The 21,827-nt window shown below is 37.4% G+C and overlaps 1 protein-coding gene across 1 annotated transcript in view; it reads right to left on the bottom strand.

Moving 5' to 3' along the window:
• Nckap1 (NCK associated protein 1) overlaps positions 1–13,928 on the bottom strand; it is a gene marked incomplete at its 5' end in the record, with an annotated part of 58,760 nt that extends 44,832 nt beyond the window's left edge. Inside the window, 3 exon segments of the mRNA XM_055599847.1 lie at positions 579–635; positions 922–1,014; positions 13,818–13,928. Coding sequence (XP_055455822.1) covers positions 579–635; positions 922–1,014; positions 13,818–13,928 — 261 coding nt within the window.
• Positions 13,929–21,827: the final 7,899 nt, after the last annotated feature.

The raw sequence follows: 21,827 nt of genomic DNA, 5'->3' as shown, positions 1-21,827 counted from the left end.
CATACTTTGTTTATCCCCATTTCTGGATTTCTAATTTCTTTCTCTAAAAATGTAAAATTTGAGAATTAAGATAAGTTTTTTGTTTATGACATAACTTTGTGAAGAAAGAAAAGGGACTTTGGATACTGTATTCAAGCTGGTAATAGCTGAAAAGGACAAAAGCAAAAAAAGCATTGGCACGCATCTCACCAAAGCAAAAAGAAGTATTTAAATTTCTGTATTTTTTACTATTAAGTCAATGGACACAGTTCTCACCTCACTTTCTTGTACATATGAAATGTCAAACAAAGAAAACTATAAAGTATGACTTTACAGAAGAAAACTGTCCAGTTTTTTACAGTTTGGTTAATTAAGACAAAAAACTAAAATTAACATCCATTTTAAAATAAATATTTATATTCAGTAACACATAAAATATGGTGTTTTACTTTAAAAAAAAAAGTTATTCAGCAAGCCAAATAATTAATGCTAAAACTTATACTCTTACTTATACACCTCTCTCTAAAGAAAAGCAATTACTTCCCTTAGTTCTTTGGAAATAAAGAAAATTAGGAAAATTTCTCCAAACTGATACTTACAATATCAAAGAAGACTTGGCAGACGTCGATAGTATTCAGCAAGTCACAGACATGGTCCTGAAAAGGAGAGCCTAATGAAATTTTCATCAGCATGATTTTTGAAGGGGGCTGCTGAGGACGAAAGCCAGTTTCTGCACGCTCAGCAAGTGTTCCTTCTACCACTGAACTATGTCTCCAGCACTGAAGAATTAACATTAAAGTCCAAAAATACAAACGTATAAAGTATACTTTAGACTTTGGTTCTGAAATTCTATTTTTTACCACATAAGTGACAAAGCAATTTATACATTTAACATTGTAAATCATTTCTGTAATCTTAAACTTTACACATAAAAATACATACCTTAAATTCCATAACATCTACAAATGTAAAGTAATATAATGCCAGATTTTTCAGAATCTCTGATTTTTCTTTCTGTAGTTGTGCAAGCTGTTGCTGTAAAAACAAAATTAGAGTTTATTTTCAGAGAGAACAGAAGTGTCAAGTTTTACTGTACACTATCTTTTTTTAATGGTTGCTATATGGAAGCACAAGCTTTTTAGACTTCTAAATGATTAAGGTTTCTTTTCAAACCTAATCACTTGAGCGAGCAACTGCTAATGTGATCAGCAGCTGACAGTGGAAGGACATAAAACAGATCTAGGCAGATTAGTACCAAACTGCACTACAGCAGAAAACGGAAAAAAAGTTAGGAGAAAATACATCGAACGAACTTTAAAATAACAAACAAACAAACAAACAAATCATGATTATGCTCACTAGAAGTGGGAGAAAAGTAGATGAAAAACAGCTTAGACTACAAAAACCAATATGCTAGATAGAGTTGGAACTTACCAAAAAGAACATCCAGGCAAAGCCACGTTACGCATGCAAAATAAAATGTAGATACAAACATAAAATACAGTAACGGTTCCCTGATCAGACCCACAGAACACAATAATATATTAAACAAAAGCAAAAATCACAAGAACAAAAAAGAAATGAGAAAAAAAGAGGCAAGACTAGAGTTTAGACATGAGTGAAGGAAATGTGAAACAAGTACTCCAATCAGCTGGATTAAAAATACAAGTACTAGCTTTTTCATTAATCAGCTATCGCCATCATTTCTGGAAGACTGGTCCTTTTTGATGCTTTATCTAAGGGGTGGCCAGGATTCCAGGACCATCCAGCCCTAGATATTCTGCATGTTTTCAGTGAATATCAGTGAGGGCCCCATTAGAAAGGTGCAACCTGTGACCCGCCTCAGGCCTGCTGAGTAGGAATCTGCCTTTTAAACATAGTTCAGGTGATATAAATACACATGAAGTGTCTGAGAAGTACTTGGGATATGAGAAAACTAGAAAATACAAGAAAGCACTTAAAAATATCCAACATGCTGCCAGAGCCCACACAATTTTGAAGTCCTCATAAGGTCATGTATACTTACGTGGAAGTATTGGGAAAGAGACGCCTATACATATAGATACATATAGTGTTACACTGAGCCATTACGACTAAAGGAGAACGTTTACAAATGTGAGCTTAACATCAGAAAAAGCCAACTGAAAACAGCAAGCAGTCTGGCAAACCAGCCTAAACCCTTCCGAGTAAGGACATCTAAAGAAGCAGTTAGGTCTGGAAAACATGAGTGCTGACATCTCGTTTACCCCATAGATGGCAGAGAAGTTAAGGTCTGCAGCTGCAGTGATATGTAACTTCAATGCACAGCTTCCTCTGTAGGAAGTCTTAGCTGTTCTGTACAATGCATCTGTTTCAAAACAATTCCCTGTTTCTCCGCACTTATAATCACTACTACTCCAGCATTATCAGGTGAATAACTATTTAAAAATGATCTCTTGTCCTCAGATTACACCTTTACCTTATTCAATAACATTATTTAATACTTCAGACTGATGATGATTCTTTTCTGTTTTTTTTTTTTTTGTTTTTTTGTTTTTGTTTTTTTTTAAAGACCTATAAATTTGAGTTCCAACAAAAAACAGGAAAAATCAGGTTCAAAAAATAAGGTATGAGCCTGGACATGGTAGCTCACACCTTTGATCCCAGCACTTGGGAGGCAGAGACAGGTGAATTTCTGTGAGTTTAAGGCCAGCCTGGTCTACAAGGCAAGTTCCAGGACAGCCAGGGCCGTTATACAGAAAACCCTTGTCCTATAAACAAACCAAACCAAACCAAACAAACAAAAAGATACGAAAGTCTGGGTGTGGTATATCTCTGTGAGTTCTAGGCCAGTCTGATCTACATTTGAGTTCCAGGACAGTGAGAGCTATGAACAAACAAAAACATATAAAGAGAATAATATGGCTGCTTTTAATATGAGACTTTTGAATCCCAATTTATTTCAATTGCACTAAGGTAGTCATTAACAGTGCCTTCCTTCCCACCTCAGTCTATAGTTAATTACCGACATACTCTTATAACCCTTAATGATATTTTACATAAACCTTCATTTCACGTATCAAGAATGTAATTTTTATAAAAACGTACTACCCACAAAATCTAAACAATTTTTACTTAGTAACAGCCAAGATCAGGAATCTCACTTTCTTCTCAAATGTGTCCTATTTTTACCTGTCACCTCCCTTGTCAATAATAAAGTCCCCTTAGTCTAAATTTCTCCTTTAAAAGCATGTATTTTTCCCAAACCATGTATTACAGTTACAGTGACTACATGGGAGGTTTCAAGTGAGTGAGTTTTTAATGCTCTCTACAATCTTGTTTACTTTTCCAGCCTTAATCTCCTCCACATCTATCCAGTAAACAAACTGCTTTTTTCTATGTACACAGTTCATGATTTCTAACTGTTTCCCTACAGGGACATCAAAATCTCACCATGTACATTCCAAATCCCACTATTCTAAACCACTCAGCTTAAATACTAACTCCCTTTCCAGAAAACATCTGACTGACTGACTGACTGACTGACTGACTAACTTCTTCCTTAAACAACAACAACCTCCTGATGGCAGCCATTCTTTTCTAGCTTGTCATTGTTATTTACAGCAATACAGACACTGCTCAAGACTCAAGGTTTTAGTTTCTCCAATACTTAAAGAATTCTGCAAATAAGAAAGTATTCAATCCAAATGTATTAAGTAAAGGATCATAATGCAGACTGACAAGATGACGTATTTGGGGGAAAAATGCTTTGAGAAAGCTCATTTCCAATCGGGCAAACAAAAAGGGTAAGTGACTCAACATCTCAGAGTCTTCCATCTTCATCATCACATGGGAACTAGTTTATAAAATCAACTAAGGCAACTGTATACATATCGGCACATGTCGGCACTGAACAGTGGCCAACCTAGACACTATGCATTAAACGTAGGAGACTAATGAAGGAGGCTGCAGACCACTACTTCAAATAAGCAAAGAGAGTATTTTGTGAATGATCCTAACACTATCAACAGTACTTGGAGTAAACAAATTATTTGCTGAGTATTCACTGTATGTCTGGCATTAGTGCTAATATTTTCTAAGGATCATGTAATTTATATCTAATTTTCACAATTATGTTCCCTATTTTAGTGAAAATAAGTGTCATAAAGCCATGCATGAAAGATGTCAAATATTACAATTCTCGGACTTCAACAACAAGGAAAAAAGGAAAGTGCTCTATTTTAGTTTTCAAAGTGAACGTTACTACTTCTAAGATGACAGGTGCAAGGTCAGAGATGATCCAACACCGACAAAGGCGATAATCAGTGGCGCTGTTACACAGCAGCGCATTAGAGGCACTATTCTGAAAACCGTGTGCTCAACAATTTTAGAGCATATTCATGTGCTACATGAAAATATTTTAACAAAACATTCATATAACTCTTTCATTATGTTTTCTGGCTTATCACCATTATTAACATTAAAATAAGTGATGTGAAAACTGGAATAGGGCATGTATCAGTCATGGAAATTGTGAATCTCTACACTGAAATATCTTGTTGATTAATCGTGCTCGGTTCAATTAAGCACTTTTCACACAGACAAAATTAAACGTGAATTAAAATTTAGCATTTGATACTTTTTGGTTTTTCTAAGAAAGGCAAATTACTTAAGGAACCAACAGTTAGAAGGGCTAACTCACTAATCTTTAACATAAGAAACACAGCTAGAGATTTTAATTACAGTTATCGCCTTTTTAAAGATTTGTTTATCATGTATACAGTGGTCTACCTGCACACCAAAAGAGGGCACCAGATCTCACTTACAGATGTCTGAAAGTCACGTTGTAGTTGATGGGAATTGAACTCGGGACCTCTGGAAGAGCAGCCAGTGCTCTTTATCTCTGAGCCATCTCTCCAGCCATTCACCAGCTTCTTTATTATTTTATGGTGGCACACATCTATGATTCCAGCAATCAGAAAGCTAAGGCAGGATGGAGAGTTCCAGCTAGCCTCACCTTGGCTTAACACCCCACCTCAAAAGTATGCCGAAAAACGAAACAGAAAAACTAGGGAATTGTAGCTTCAGGAAAACTCTCTCAGTAAGAGTCCACCTCAGCAACATTTAAGTAAGAAGTGCTGGCAGGCCGTAGCTCTCACTCAACTGGACTATTACAGTGGCTCCCAACTGGCCTCTGGAGTTGTGCTGCTCCAGCGTCTTCACAGAGCAGCAGTATAGTGTGCTTCAGAAGGTGCCAACACTGTACCTTGGGAAGAGCAACTGGAACGAACACTGTGCACTATGTTAACACAGTGGGAAGAAGAGTGTGTGACACAACTTTGTATTTTTGAAATTTTGTATTAGTGTTTCTTTAAAATAAGGTTTAAGTTCCAGTAATCTGCTGGCAAGCTTAAAATACAATGTGACAAACACCTTCCTTCTCAAACCTCATCCCTAAACAGCCATCACACAGGTCTCGCTGCACATCATCAACCTCAGAGTTCTGACATCCGCTGTTAGTCAAGTCTGGCCGACACTGCTCACTTCTCCTCAGTGAAAGCTGAACTGCTGAGGACTACTTAACTAAAGTGGCTTTTTCTCCGAGTGCTCTCCAATCCCCACCTTCCTTCCTCGTTCTCCTACTTATCTCCAGAAGAAAATACATAGTTATTCGATATGTCACCTACCACGCCCGTGTAAATTAAATTTTATAAGGACTTTATCGCATTCCTCAGAGCTTCAGTACGCACAGCCAAAGTGCAGGGTACCCTGGCAATGAATCCACTTTTGATTCTCAGCCCTGGGCAAATCGTAATCTGCTTCCCATCTCAAGAAACCTCGCCTTTCCTAGTCACTTCCTATAGCACACCACCAAATGGTATGCAGAACTTGGTTTATCTGACTCCTTCACTTAACCTGCTGTACTTAATTTTATGTTTGGTTGTAGCATAAATATGTGTCAGCAGTGTTTTCCTATGAGAGTCCAGATATTTGGTTTGAGGGGGAAGGGTGTTAATAACATCTTATTTATTCATTAATCAGTTAGTTGATGGGCATCTGGATTGTTTCTAGTTTGAAATTATGAACAACAAATGCTGCTACAAACATGTCTTCAGAAAGGAATTATTTTGTTTGAGAAAATTAATTGGGGCAGAACTGCTTTCTTTCCTAGTTTTCAGCTGTGATTCAGACAGCCAAGCGAATGAAATATGATCACTAAATAATGCATCATTCATTTTGTGAGCAAATACTGTAAACGAAGTATCAGACATTGTGAGAGACGTGAAGCAAAAGTATGAACAATGACTTGACATGAGGTATAAACTATACTGAGGGATATACATTTATAGTCGTTCATGTGTGTTGCTGAAGGTAAATAATATAGTTTAGAAATCAGTTCCACAACTATTTCTAGGTAGAAAATCAAAGATGGCAGGGAAACTGCAGTTCCACATTTGCTTCAAGCCACACGGACTTACCACCTGGTAGTAACAGGAGAGGGGTAAGATCTCATGTTGCACTGCAAGAAAGACCACAGTAAAGAAGGCTATAGCTCCAAAGAGTTTTGAGGTCAGTGGGCCGTGTGGAGGAAGGTAAAGATGGGCCTACAACTGAAGGAGCCCACGAACAGCCTGGGGTGCATACTGACAGGAGAGGATGATATTTCCTTTGATAGCAGTCAAAAAACAGATATAAAATTTATCTTTACCTTGGTTCTTTTTTTTTAATAATTTATTTAACTTTATTCTTTTTGTGCATTGGTGTGAAGGTACCAGAATTCGTGGAAATGGAGTTACAGACACCTGTGAGCTGCCATGTGGGTGCTGGGAATTGAACCCGGGTCCTTTGGAAGAGCAGACAGTGCTCTGAACCACTGAGCCATCTCTCCAGCCCTACCTTGGTTCTTTTAGTTGTTTTTGGACATCTATTGTTCTTGGAAAGTAGGAGTCACTAGATGGCTTTAGAAGACTAGATACACTTCTCCACCAAGCCTCTCAACTCAGAGGTCCCCTTAACTATTCACCCCTCTTTTCTCTTTTTGTATTTGTATATCACTCATCATCATGGCCTAATGCCTTTCTTACGAGCCTCAGTTTCAATTATTTCTGTCCTTCTCTTCCTCAATTACAATTCCCTGATGAAGCCTACAGTAAGAGAGAATGTACAGGTGCTGAATTGGTCATAATCTAATTCATGATTATCAACAGTGACTGAGTTAGGACATTCCTTCAGTTTCTACTATCAAATCACTCTTCCGCGTTCATCAACAATTAATGTCCTGTCTAAGTCTCTTAAAATCCCTGACAATTAACTCTCTCTGATTCTTAGCTTACCCCTAACCTGAGTTCTAGACTGCTACCATAATTTGTTGCTCAGTGCATTTCTAATGGGCCTCTTGAGACTTAACACGCTGAGGTGCTGTTCACAACCTCCACTGAGCCCATGCTTCTTTTGCTTCCTTACCCAAGTAAATACTGGTTATTTGTTTAAAACCTTCAGCTCTTCTTTCTCACTGTCATTTAAAAATAATTCGGTTCCCTGAGTTATTTCTCACTGTACTGAAATTCTTTTAGTTTCTCAGAACTCAAGTTCAATGGAGCTAAAAACAGTGTCAATCAAGTCCCCACCAGGGAATACATACACTCACACTGATTTTCAGTGTCACCACATGTACAGTACTGTACATCATACGCGTTCCTTTTAAACCAAAGTTTTACTTTTGGCCTAAATCTCCTAGACATCAGACATCCCAAATGAGTGAGTGTTTGCTCCAGAAGGACAGATATGCAAGTTTCTGAGAGACATATTAGTTTGGTTTACTTCCCCTGTTGGAGAATGGAAGGAATAGCACGTGGAGAAAACTGGGAAACGTGAAAATCAATGTTTGGCTTATGATAGATGGAACTTGTCTCTATAGATAACAAAGACCTGAATGGGGTAATTTGATGAAGCTATGTCCTGTTCAAGACAAGCCCAAAATATCCAGCTTGATGTTTTATATAAAAGTCAAAGGAGACTATAAAAATTCTAGTTTAAGAGATCAAGTTACATGATAATGGCTCAAGGCAGGGAAAACAACAGAAAGGAAAAAAGTGTTCAATGACAGTTTGCTGTTCAGCTTGGAGCTATTCAAAGGATAGCAGAAACTCAAATCATAGTAGCATGTTGTTTCAACAAACCCATCGAAGTAAAAGTGAGGGTGTTGTTGTTTTGCGGAGTGGGGGTGGGGAGTGAGAAACACTTAGAAATTTACTATAGTGGCAGCTTTGAAGCAATGCAGGGAGTTAAAGAGGTAATATAAACAACAGCTACCTTTTTAAAGCCATTTGCCAGACTATGCTAAATGCTTCTGGGCATATTGAACTGCTCTTTGAGATAGGTTATTTTCATTTTAGACATAAGAAAAATGGTGCCTTCAGATGCCAAATGATTTGCCTAAAATCTCTTAGCTACTATGTGACCTCAAATTCTGAAGCACTATAGTACTCTCACAAAGCAAGCCAGGGAAAAACCAGGACATCTCCTTAAAGGCTGGCTAAGAAGGAACTTAAGTCTTTATCATTTCCTTCTAATTCCTTCCCACAGAGGGCACATCAAGGGCACTTCTACAGGGATCCCAACACTGTTAGCATGCCTACTAGACACATGCTGTTTAAAGCTGAGAATCCTATTCTTTCACAAGGAACCATACAGCATTCTTAATGAGAGCTGCATTAGCTTTACTTTTAGAAAGCACTGGGACTCATTAGCTTAAAAAGATTTGGGGTCCTGATAAGTCTAAGGCAGTGTTTAATACACATGAAAGTCAATTAATATGACCAAATAGGCTCATTCATTCTTTGGATATTTGATATTCTCTGTTATCAGGCACCAGGGATAATAATGGTGTTTAAATGCAGTGATGTTGTACGAGTTATTCTGCTTTACTGCTGGTTGTATTGCTCCTTGAGTGCTTTACGCTACTTAAATAGAAAACAGCCTTCTGTAATACTGTGCTTCCTAAAAAAGAAGTAATATCCATAACTTAAAATACTTTTCTTTGTTTGGAAATGATCTTCAAGGTATTTTGACAATGTCCTGTGTTCAGATCTAGAATCTATTACCTTTGTCACCCTCTATCACTAACAATGTCCTTGGTTCACAGAAACCGTAAGATATATTCTATATATGTACGACTGTGATTAATAATTTCCGATTGCTTTGGGAATTAAAATCAAAATATCATACTCAATGCACAATAGGAGAATTCTACAGTGACAGAATATGTCTTAGTGATTTATCTGATTCTATTTCATGTGCATGGTGTGAGGGTGTCTGACCACCCAGCACTGCTTGCAGACAGCTGTGAGCTGCCGTGTGGGAGCTGGGAGTTGAACCTGGCTCCCTTGGAAGAACAGACAGTGCTCTCAACCACTGAGCCATCTCCCCAGCCCAACAGAATGTTTTTTAAACTTTTGTTTGTATTTTGAAACATGGTTTCATGCTGTCCAGGCTGGCTAGGAACTTGATATTCAACTGAGAATAACCTTGACCTTCTGACTTTCCTGCCTCCACCTTGTAAGTTTAGAAATTAAAGGATATTTTTTCCTTTTTTTAATTGATAACTGGATTTTAGATGTAAACTCAAGGGGGAAAAAAAAAACAGAAAAAAATTAAGTTGAAAATATTTGAAAAAATGGTAAGAACTTTTACATATACACTGGGGATTTACAAAATTTGCTATGGAAAGTAATATGGTTTTAAAAGGGTTTCTGCTGCTTTCCTCATATTAGATCATAACAGATCTTCCCACATCTAGGAGAAACAGACATCTTCACAGTTGAACTTTCAAGATAATGGAAGATTCAATAATTTGGACAGCCTGAAATTAAAGAAAACCTAACAAAATGTACAGCCCACCACATACAGAGACAGAACAAGTGGCTACTATAATTCTAAAACTGGTATGTTACAATTATACTAAAACTTCATTTCATCAGTGCACTTTGAAGCATATGAGCCATTTAATTCAACATAATAACGGGAGCAACAGGTAGCCCTCATTCTTTGGTACAGTTTCCCCCCCCAAATCCAGAATTAAATATACAATACGTGCCCACAAAGGGGCCTGAATACAAAGACAAATGAAAACAATGAGGATGCAGTACACAGCAACACTGCTTCCAACAGCAGTGCTTTCACTGATGATACTGAAAGTCAGACGCTCATGGCTTCCAAAAGAATTAAAAAGCTCAGAGATAATTATACAAGACCAATGAGGCCTTCCTACAGAAGGAACCAAAACCAGAAACATTTTTAGCTACAATGTTGTAAAAGTAACTTTTTCTTAAAAGAATCTATTGCAGGGCTGGAGAGATGGTTCAGAGATGAAGACCACTGGCTGCTCTTCCAGGGGGCCTGAGTTCAATTCCCATCACCACAGGGTGATGGTGGCTCACAACCATCTATAGTGAGATCTGGTGCCCTCTACTGGCGTTCAGGTGTACAGGCAGACAGCATTGAATATGTGTTAAATAAATAAATCTTTAAAAAAAAGAATCTATGCAGAAACTTTAAAAGTGTTGACTTTCATTAAAACAATCTCTATTCTTGAGTTCCCTTTCTTAAATGGAAGACAAGTATTATTTGTAAGGCATAAATCAAAGTAGAAATAGTGTCAATCACGGAGAAATCATAAGCATGTTCTGTGGCAGAAGGAAATCTGCCACTTACTATCAATGCCAGACATCACTTGTCATTCAAACCTTTAAACTTCGATTAACTAATTTTTGCTGTTTTATTTGAGACAGGGTCTCACTCTATAGCTCTAGCTGGCCAGAAAAATCACTCGGTAGATAACTGACCTCAAACTCAGATATGTGACTGCCTCTGCCTCTTGTGTACTGCAATAAAAGGAGAAAGGAGTGCACTATGACACCTAGCCTTTATTAATGAATTTTATGAAACTGAAAAATAACTATAATGTTCAGGTTCTTATTTCCTAATCTAAACTAGCTAGGAGTCTTGCATCAACATTTTAACAGTTTCATACCAAGGCTGAGATAAGACCTCTGAAATAGTCAATACATAGTTCAATGATGAGGCTTGAAACAAACAGCCTGGAATTCTGGCACATGCCTGCAATTCCAGCACTCAGAGGGACACAGACGTAGATGGGTCTCCGTGAGTTCAAGGTCTGCCTGATCTACAAACTGAGTTCAAGGATAACCAGGGCTGTTACAAAAAGAATCTCTGTCTCAAAAAACCAACCAACCAAACAACCAAGCAAAATGAACACCACAGAATATCATATACAGAATAATTGTAAAAGCATATGACCAACAGGCTCTGCAAAGTAACTCTATATATTCTATATAGTAACTATATATTCGTAACAGTTAACATGTTATCAATTTTATAGGTTCAACACAAAAAACATGTATCACATGAAAAGATATATATATATATATATATATATATATATATATATATATATATATATAGTTTTACAATACTATTATTCATGACCAAGAAAGCTAAAAGCAAAAATATCCATTAGCTCATGAATGAGTATTTTATATTCAGTGGGATAATTTTCACTATAAAAAAGAAATGAAGTATGAAATCTGCTAGCATTTGCATGAAGCTGGAAATCACTGTGTTGAGTGGCAGAAGCCAGTCACAAAGTATTACATGGCATGACTATATTTACATCTCAGCTGTAGACTAGGCACAGACAGAGGAAGCAGATCAGGGCTTGCCTAGGATCAGGAGGCTGGAATCAGGGGTCTGAATGCTCAGGACGCAGAACTTCTTCTGGGTGATTAACTGCTCTAAACTGAGTTGTTTCGTGCACTGAAAACCAATCATCAGTTTACTTCATGTGGGGCAATACACGGTACGTGCAACTTAAGAATTCTGTGGAGATTCTGAAAACCCTAAACTGTACGCTTCAAAGAAATAAGTTATATGGCATGTGAATCATATCTCAATAAAGTGTTCATCAAAAATTTCCAGTGCTTTTAATTTAAAAAACTATAAAAGAACAAAGATCGGCAGAGCATTACTACTATAAACAGCTTGCGAAGCATTTTAAGAACAGTAAAATTAATTAATTAGCTCTTTAAAAATGTTTACTATTATTAAACAGTTACTATGTACCTAATCAGCTCCTAATAATTGTCTAAGATCTCACATTCAGTAAATGTGAACATGAAAACTACCATACAGTAACTTTAGGAGATTTTCATATTGGATACTGTATTAGGAACAGGCATAGGCAAAACGGAGTGACAGACTTTCACTGGAACTCCTTTCCGGTGGGTACAGAGTCTCTCCAGAGAGACAGCAGGTTCATGGACATGGTCATGCTAACACACTTGTCCTTTCCACGTGTGCACCTTCTGGTTTCTGTGTGGGCGTCTTACCCTGGGGCTAGAGCTCCCTGTGTAGACCAGGCTGCTCTGTCACAAGAGCTCCCTGCCCCAAGAGTGCGCCAGCACACCTGGCAGATCACGCACTATTTCACTAAGCACTGCAAATGAATGCGTGTTTGTGTTTCCCAGACAGGGCCTCTAGCCCTGGCTGTCCTGGAGCTCATCCTGTAGACCAGCCTGGCCTCAGACGCAGAGATCCGCCTGCCTCTGCCTCCCAAGTGCTGGAATTAAAGGCGTTCACCACCACCTATTTTGGAAAATGTTTACTATGTACCTAATGTACTTTAATGTTTTAATTTTTGGTTGTATGAAAATTAGTCAGTGAAACACCATGCTGTTTTTTGCTTTTTAAATTATCCTTATTAAATAATCATCTTTTTAAAAGTTTATGAGCTGAATCCTTTTTTTTTTTTTTTTTTTCTAGCAGGGACCTCTTTGTGATTCCTTTATACATTCAGTTATAAAATACTAACATATTTTTTAAAGAACCAAGATTCTTTTAACCAATCCAAACACTGAATAAAAAACGTTAAAAATGTATTTTTAAAGTGTAAGAAACCCAAACCAAGACTTTAAAAAAAAAAACACCTGGCATTTTTACTAATTCTAATTAACATTCCTGTCTACATTAAAAATTTTTAAGTAAGTATTATCAACAAGGTTAATATCATTTGAGGACAAAAACATCACAATATACCTTTTAAAAAGATTCTCAAGGTTGGGGAGCTCATGAGGGAAAACTGTTTGACTAAATTTTTATATAAAGCAGAAAGACAACAAGAGCTACAGTATGGGACAAAATAATGACCGGTGAAAAGATTCCAAACCAATAAATATTTATATTTATAAATATGTTTATAAATATGTTACAGTAAAACAATTCTACAATTAGTTATTCATAAGATTACTATTAAAAAACCTACCCAAAAAAAACACACCAAGAAGATTAAACCTGACGAAACTTTGTAAGAAAAAGTGCCCACATAGGAACTAATATGGGAATAAAGACCCCAGTTGCATGACTTCATGTACTTCCAGAAGTACTTTTAGGAGCCATGAAGTGCCAGGGAAGCAAATACATTTTAGAGTAAACAGCTCTGTGCAGCCACTGCTGCCTTCAGAAGAAAACTAATGATCAAGGATAAACAGATGCCCCAAGCAGTCACACACATTGCCTTTTCCTCCACTGCCTATTCTAGCCATCACATGTCCTTCCAAGAAAACAGTGTAGCAAATTAAGATTCAACATTTTCTGTATAAAATAGAGCTAGAAGTTTTTCCAGTTTCAGAGAAACGAACACTGTCTTTAAAAGTATTTAGACAAGGTCAACAATCTGTAAATCAAATGTTACACACAGCAGTAGATAATGGGAGACAGAACATTACACTGAGCAATGCTCTTCTCATAAATGGGTGCGACAAGTAGAAAACTGAAGAACTTACGTTGTTGTTGCGCGTTTCTACAGCAGGAAATTTTCTGACTATAAATTTCACAGCAGATTCCAGGTTTTTGTCAATAAGGTAGGATGGTTTAGCCTTGGGATCTCCACATGCCTACAAAAACAACAGTAATGAAAGAAGTAAAATGTATCTTCCTAAAATCAAGGAAGAAGAGCAAATCTGAAATCAGAAGTCAGAAAGATTTATTGGTTTTGGTGAGCAGGTGATAAAATGAACAGGCAAAGTGCAGGGGTTGTCACAGCTGAAGTATGCAATGGGAGACAGTACAGAGATGTTCTTCTACTGAAAAAAACGCATGGAAAGTTGTAAAGCAGTTAGCGCAGAACAGCAGTGAAGGAAAAAGCTCAAACCTAAAAAAAGGAAAAGAAAATGAAAACCTTTTTGGTTTGAGGTAGGACTGTATTCATCTGAAGCTAATCAAGTATTACAAACTTAAATATTAAGTAGAGTCCTAGAAATGTCTAAGTGTTATAAAAATGAAGGCTTTTATGTTTGAATGTCTTTTCCAAAATGCTTCCTCGTTCACTTTTGACATTTAATACAAGAGCCCTCGTTCAAAAGAACTGGAAGCTACAGTACCAAAGCTGCTCTAGCTCCTACCATGTCTCCTGTTCCTCTGTTCGTGAGTCACAACACTGTGTCCCTCACAGCAGCAGCCCTCAAGCAGTGCGCCTCCGTCTGTGCTCCAGCTCACAGACAAGCATACTGGGAATGTCTCCACCTGACCACATCAGCAGCACAACCTCCTCTGCAGTGAACTGGAACGCACGCTACAAATATTACTGGAAAGGTCTAGCAGGAAGTATTAGCAGTAACGAATGTTACGAGGTGACTGCTTGCGCAAGTGCGATGCTGTGTCTTAGGGAAGTACTTTTAAAGCACCTGCCCTTCCAGAGTTGTCTGCCGCGTGAGGAGACACAGCACTGTGGCCTGACCTGGTTTACTTCGGCTATGTTGTGGATTACAGAAAGAGAAGTCATGGAACATGAGACTGATCTGAAAGCGGGCAAGCGGGCAGAGGGAAGGTGAAAAGCTTTGCAAACCTTCCAAACTTGTCCTTGCTGGGGAAGCATTGTAATAAAAAGAGAGAAAATTACGTGTAAACAATGATTGTCAAACTATGACATACTTTTTCAGTAGAAAACTTATGCACTGCAGACTAAGAATAACAATACAAGATGAAAACTGTATGGTGCTACAATTTATAAGGTACTAAAGTAGCGAGTTCTACTATACAATAGATTCATATAGATTTAAATACTACTGTGTAAGTGCACAACCATGTATCTTGGTGTTCTTTCTAAACCAACTTAAAATACTAGGAAAAAGGAAAAATAAAGACTACATGCAGCTATAAAAATAGGAGCAAAACCATTAGTGAAATTTTACATACCTTAAAAAGAAACGGTAGCCAAGAATAAAAAATGAATTGTTACAGGTTGAATTTTGTACTTCAGCTCAAATAAAACCTATTTTTCAAATATCACCTAGCTTCTAAACCAAAGCATAAAATAAAGAAAGCCAGTAAAAAAATTCCTATTCTTATAAATGGAAATAGGAGCACAGTACTAATTCCCAGCATAATTTAGATCAAACAATTTTTTTTAATTTAGAACTTAACCTTAAACAAGGATACTATGCAAATCCATTTCTACATAAAATTAACAGAAACTGACTTTCCCTCAGACTATAATTTCTTTGAAATAGTTTCTTATAGACTAGTCTTCTAATTTGTTTTCTTTCTTCAAGATATATATAACATAAACTAATAACCAAGACTCACAGAACTAAGATACTGCTCTTAAAAAATAACTACGAATTAGCATTTCCTTGTAACAACCATGCCTAAGGCAGTACAGAATCCTAAAGTGATTCAATACACTGTCTTTTCATGACATATATGTTTTATAATCTACTTATTTAAGAATCCGGGTATCTACTTTAACAGTATATTAGCAACTATCAATAAAAACAGTACCCAAATCCTAAGAGCACAAAAGAAATATGTATGTATGCAGCTCTTATTGAAAACAAAAAGGAATTCCATTTCAATGGAAAATAAAATTATACATAACTTCTTTTAGAATTGGATTATCTCTTTATGTGCTGTTCAGTATCCACATGTAAAAAGCACCTCTGAGCTGACAGATTCTGTTAGAAGCTGCTAGGCTTGGATCTCCATTACTCACTAGCTCTGGGGCCTTAAATATATACCATTTCCTAGTCTCAGTTTTTCTGTAAGATGTGGAAGGCAGAGTACTTACCTCACCATGTCACTATGAGGGTCTGAAGAGCTTAGATAATCCATGTAAAGCATTTAGCGCTGGCACATAAGTGCTCAAAAATGTATGCCGTTATGAGGACTGGCTATAATAAAGATTATAATGACCTAGAAATCAACTATGGAGACAGATCACCAGTAACAGTCTACACCATAGTATCTAGAACCAGCACATTTAGTGTACCTTCCTTAGCAACTGAAATTCCCTCTCTCAGTCACTTACCCTAGGTCTAACATACTGTGTTTGTTTTATTACAGAAAGCATATAGCTTTATGTTTTATTTTAGGGCTTGGGTGCTGGGGACTGAACTCAGAAACTCAAGTGCGCTAAGAACATATTCTAACACTATATCCCCGAAGCCAAGAGCACGAGTGTTAAAGCAGGAAGCCATGTTCACATCCTAGCTGTGCTACATGACAGACATGTAACCAAGGTAAAAAAAAAAAAGACTTTGTCAACTAAACTGGAGATGAGAATTATATCCTAACCTGCCTAAGAAAGAAGTTCCATATTCACTACAGGGGTGTGTTTGTGGGGGAACTTACTGGTGTATTTTGCATACAATGAATGCTTTAAAAAAACTAATACAAATATAAGGAATATACAAAAGATGCACTTTTTCTAAAATCAACTTATATTTACTTAATAAAAAGAAACAGTTATATGAGGAATGTTCCGGAAAAAAATAGAAGTACAAGAAAAACTAAACTATGATCTGATTAAGTTATCCAGGTAAACTACACAGTAGCAAAAAACTGTGACTGTAACTCAGTTATAGTTTTTACACAGTAGGAATATTCTAGCTGAACAGAAATCTATATATAAAGGTTAAGTCATAAAAACAATTCAGTTGTGGACAGAAAAGTTGGAAGAAAATGATTTATACTGTTTTAGAACAAAAATTGTCAATATATTTGAAAGCACCTCATGCTATCAAAATTAAAATTAATCATTTCCTTCTGCATTGTCATCTTGGATGGTCAGATTTTTATAAAAGTAAAAAAACATCACTATACTTGGCTACTAACCCCATCTGTACTAATACGTTCACAAAGGCTCATTACAAAGACTAGATAAACACACTGACAAAAGGAGCTGAGAAAATGCTCAGTGTGTCAGGTGCCTGCTGTGCGTGCATGAGGACCTGAATTCAGATTCCAGCAACCAAGAAAAGGCCTGGAGGAGCAGTGTGCCTGAACTGCCTGTGCTGCCAGCACCAGGGAGGGTAGAGGCAGGCAGACCCTTGAGGCTGGATGGCTGGCCAGATCAGCCTAAATGCCATCTCAGTGGGCTGGCTGTGTAACTCAGCAGTACAGTATCCGCCCAGCACACTGCGCGTCTCCCCGCCCCCAACCTGTCCCCAGTATAAATGCACAGTACTCAAAGAAAAAAAGGGGGGGGGAAGGGGTGCAGAGAAAAGGGCCTGTCTTTTGACCCAAGTGGACCACAGCCCATCTTACTTAATCAAGGATATTATTATCTTATAGGTGAGTAAGATTAAAATACACATGTAGGGTAGGTGAGGTGCTCAGCTCAGTGTCAAGAACATAAGTTATAAAGTCTAAATCACATCTTCTCACTTTTAGAGTAAAACTTTTCAATCTATATGGATTTCCAATTTTATATTCATATTGTTAATTCAACACCTATTTTCTCACAAAACCAAAATTTAATGTTATCACCAGGAATAGATTTCCAGAAAACAGCATACATTATGTAAGTCACAAAATAATATGCCTTTGACTAAAAGCATCAAGGCAAGATCTGACAGACCTTTTTCCCACTGATACCTCTTTTTCAGACCTTTCCTCGAGTGTTTACAGCTGACTACAAACCACAACTTAATTTTTCAAGCTTAATTCTACATGATTTTTCAAGAACTTACCAAGACTTTTTAAAAATTCAAGTAGTACACTCTCAAAATCCCACAACCTATTCATAAAAGATTAAACAAAAGTCAAGAAACAACAAAGCAGCCGTAACTCGGAGACTAGAACCAACATTTCCTGAGCAGCTCTTATAGTCAAAAGCACCCATGCTTTAGAGATGGCCTGAGCTTCAGAAAATGCCCTCCGTGGTCAAGGATTAGTCAGCTGGACCCAGACACAAGCCGTAACTTAAATTCTCAGTACCAGAAGGTACGTCTCCATATGGATGCCAACACAGTAGGGAAAAGTACACTCATTCTTATCAGAACTCAGCTGCTTAACACCAGTCCACTTGGTCAGTTTTTTAATATAGCACAGTTTTCAACTGTATAGTCAGTGGTTACTACTCCATTTTTTTCTTCTGTACCTTCTATGTTTTGGCCAGCCAATCTACTTTAAACTTATACTTTCCCTGAGTTTGGGTAGAAAAAAAAAATTCCACTAATAGTTTAGGCTAAGAGAAAAGTGTATCAAAATTATTAGAAATGCTGTCAAATTCATGTAATTTTATTAATAATTCTAGCTCTTAATTAAATGCTAGTAATTGCAGATCTAAAGATAAAGAAATTATAATTTCTGTTCTCCAGGCACAAATCATGAAAAAAAAAAAAAAAAACAACAAAAAAAAACCACCCAAAAAAACGTATTTAAGAGGTTCAAACCACTGCATCTTTCAAAATCCTTTACTGAAATTTTCCCTGATTTTGGGCTGGAGGGTGGGCTCAGCAGTTAAGACACATGCAGTTGTGGGCTGCCCTGTGGGTGCTGGGGATCCAATCCCAGTCCTCTGCAAGAGCAGCCAGTGCTCTGAACTGCAGCGAACAACTTGTTTCTTTTGTGTACACAAGGGGGACAGCAGAAGTGTGGACAGGGGCATGCTGACATGTGCTGTGGGGCACACGCAGAGGTCAGAAGACAGCCTTCCAGTCTCTCAGCTCTACCCTTCCACCATGCGCATCTTTTTTCTCTTCTTTCTCTCTTTTTTTTTTTTTTTTTTAGTCAGTGTTTCTCTGTGTAGCCTTGCCTATCCTGGAACTCTCTGAAGACCAGGCTGACCTAGATCTCAGATCTCCCAGGACTAACGGGTGCACCACCAACGCCCAGCTTCCACGTGGCTCTTGAGGATCACCCTTGGGTCACCATGCCTGGCATGGTGTAAAGTACCTTTACTCACTGAGCCACTCACTGCTCCTGAAATTTTCAGAGTAGGTTCTGCAGAAACCTGACTGTGGATAGATGAAATTCAAATTTTAGACAACTGAAAGGAATATTCGAGTAAAATTAATATGCCAATAACCTTACAGAACTATACAAGCACAGGAATAATTGTCCTTTTGCCTGTGAACTACTAGTGATGAAATCTGTATGGAATTGTATGAAAAGATCATTTTCATTTTGTTATCAGTGTACCAGTGATTATTAGTGGAGATTTTTGTTTGGTTTTGTAATGTATTACAAGGAGAGAAACTCTGAACTCAAATTGCTTTGGTAAGATGTATTCTGTATTAACTTCGCATGTTAAATTTATTTTCCCTTTGTGATTTTAGGTGGGTTGAGTTTACATGTGAGTGCACACATGTGCACACACAGAGGCCTCCAGAGGTCGCCCTCTGTGGCATTCCTCGGGAGTTACCATTTACTTACTTACTTACTTAGCTCTCTATTTGCTTACTTATTTATTCGTTTATTTTGAGGCATGCTCTCTCACTGGGACCTGGGGCTGGGCTGACACAGCTGGCATTCTAGGTCAGCGCTGGACTGACCTCAGGTTCTCATGCTCCTGTTACAGTTACTGCTAAGATTTAGTCCCTGGTGCATTTTAACATGTACAAGATGAAGGAATGGACCACATAAGTAAGCTAGCAGAAACAGGACATTTTGCTTAAAATGGGGAATATACTTAAAACATAAAATTAGAATGAGGAGAAGCAGTGAAACAAAAATTTTCTCCTGTAATCTTCATTTTCCAAGACAAATAGTGAGACTGAGCATTTAACTTGGTGGCTGCCCACTTCCGGCAAGCTCAGTCTCCAGAACTCGGTTCCCAGTACTGACTGAAATCACAAAGCCAAACAGTAACTCTGCACACTGAAAAGCTATGTAACCCGCAATGTAAGAGACGCAATTAGGAATCATGATTGGCCTAAGTTTGTTTCATTAACAGTACTCAAACTAAGTTTAATTAATAGTACATTAATTGTAATCACATGCCTAGAATTTTTACCCACCATTTTCAATACTGCATTTATTAATGAATGCACTGAGCTCTTAAGGGTATAAGATTTGATACTGTTATTAAGAATTTAACACTATTGTAAGCTTTGGTAAACTGTATACTTAATTAGATAACGATAAAACTATCCCTGTTAAACCAAATTACTGTAGTATTTTAATAATAACACTAATATTTTAATATTGATTTTAACAATATTTAATGTTATTAAAATTTTAATAATAAAATTGTTAATGTGATCTGTATTATGATAACCTCAAATAGTCTCTTAAAAGAATGTTTCCTTCTAAGTTAAGCTTTAGGTAGTCTCAATGTTGAGAGGGCTTCCTCCCTATTCCTTTTATCTCCGTCTACTGAATGTCTTCTCTAGCACTGGAGAAAAAGGCATATTAAGTCCAGTGTCAAGACATTCAGATCTTGCCGGGAGAGAGATGTAGCTAGGTAACCAAATGCAGTGTGTTATGCAGAAATACAGGAGAACACCAGAGATGTTAGGCTGGGAAAGACAGGAAGACGAATAAGAACATTTGTGCCAGGTTTTAATTCTAGTTCCAGGGGATCTAACACCCTCTTCTGGCCTCCGTGCACATCAGGCACACAATGCTGCAGAAATACATGCAGTCAAAACATTCATAAATATAAAAATAAATAAAAGATCATGTGATTTATGCTACTGTAAGAATGCAGACAACACGCACCTTATAAACACGTGGTGAACAGATACAATTTAATTCAATGTTCAAATACCTTTTTCGGTAAGCTATTTGAACAAATATTTCAATCCTAAGCCAGCTGGGAAGATACAGGGAGGCAATTCCACAGGCTAAAAGATCCAAAGTCTACCAAGGGGCCAGCAAGATGGCTCAGAGCATATAAAGGTACTTTCAGCTAGGCCTGATGATGACCTAGTCTGATCCCAAGAACTCTCAAGGTGGAACAAGAGAACAGACTCTCACAAGTTTTCCTGTAACCTACATACACACCTGCATGCTCTCTCTCTCTTGTGTTCTCTTCTCTCTCTCTCTCTCCCTTCCCTCCTCTCCTCTCTCTCTCTCCCTCTCTCTGCCCTGATCAAAGCCTTGTGTGCCAGGTAATGCCCTAAGAATTGGTGTTTCAAAATGAACTACTCTTCCCAGAAGGAACTCATAAGCCAAGCAGGCAAAATAGTTTCAGAAACTACAAATCCATTTAAGTGCTGAAATATTCAGCATTTCAACAACTCAAAATGCTTGGCAATTAAATATAATAACCAATTCACGCAAATTTCCATTTTAGTAGTCAACATAAGAGCCTGAAGTTTTACAAAACAGGAAATGAAAAACACTTTGAGAAAAGGGCATCGAACTGGAATTGTAAGTTTAAATGCTTAGAATTCCATTTATTATCTCCACATGGAGATGAAGCATTAAAGTCAGTTCTATATTTATACCATAAAAATGTTTCGTGACTTGGCTGCATTAAGAAAGTATTTTGCTCAAGCACCCAAATCACTTTTGATGTTGCTCTCACTTCCTCTTCTAGAAACCATCATAACCATTTCCTTTAACCA

The sequence above is a fragment of the Psammomys obesus genome, unplaced genomic scaffold (assembly GCF_907164565.1).
Source record: "Psammomys obesus unplaced genomic scaffold, mPsaObe1.curated_primary_1811, whole genome shotgun sequence".
Lineage (NCBI taxonomy): Eukaryota > Metazoa > Chordata > Mammalia > Rodentia > Muridae > Psammomys > Psammomys obesus.
This window is presented reverse-complemented; position numbering and strand designations above follow the sequence as displayed.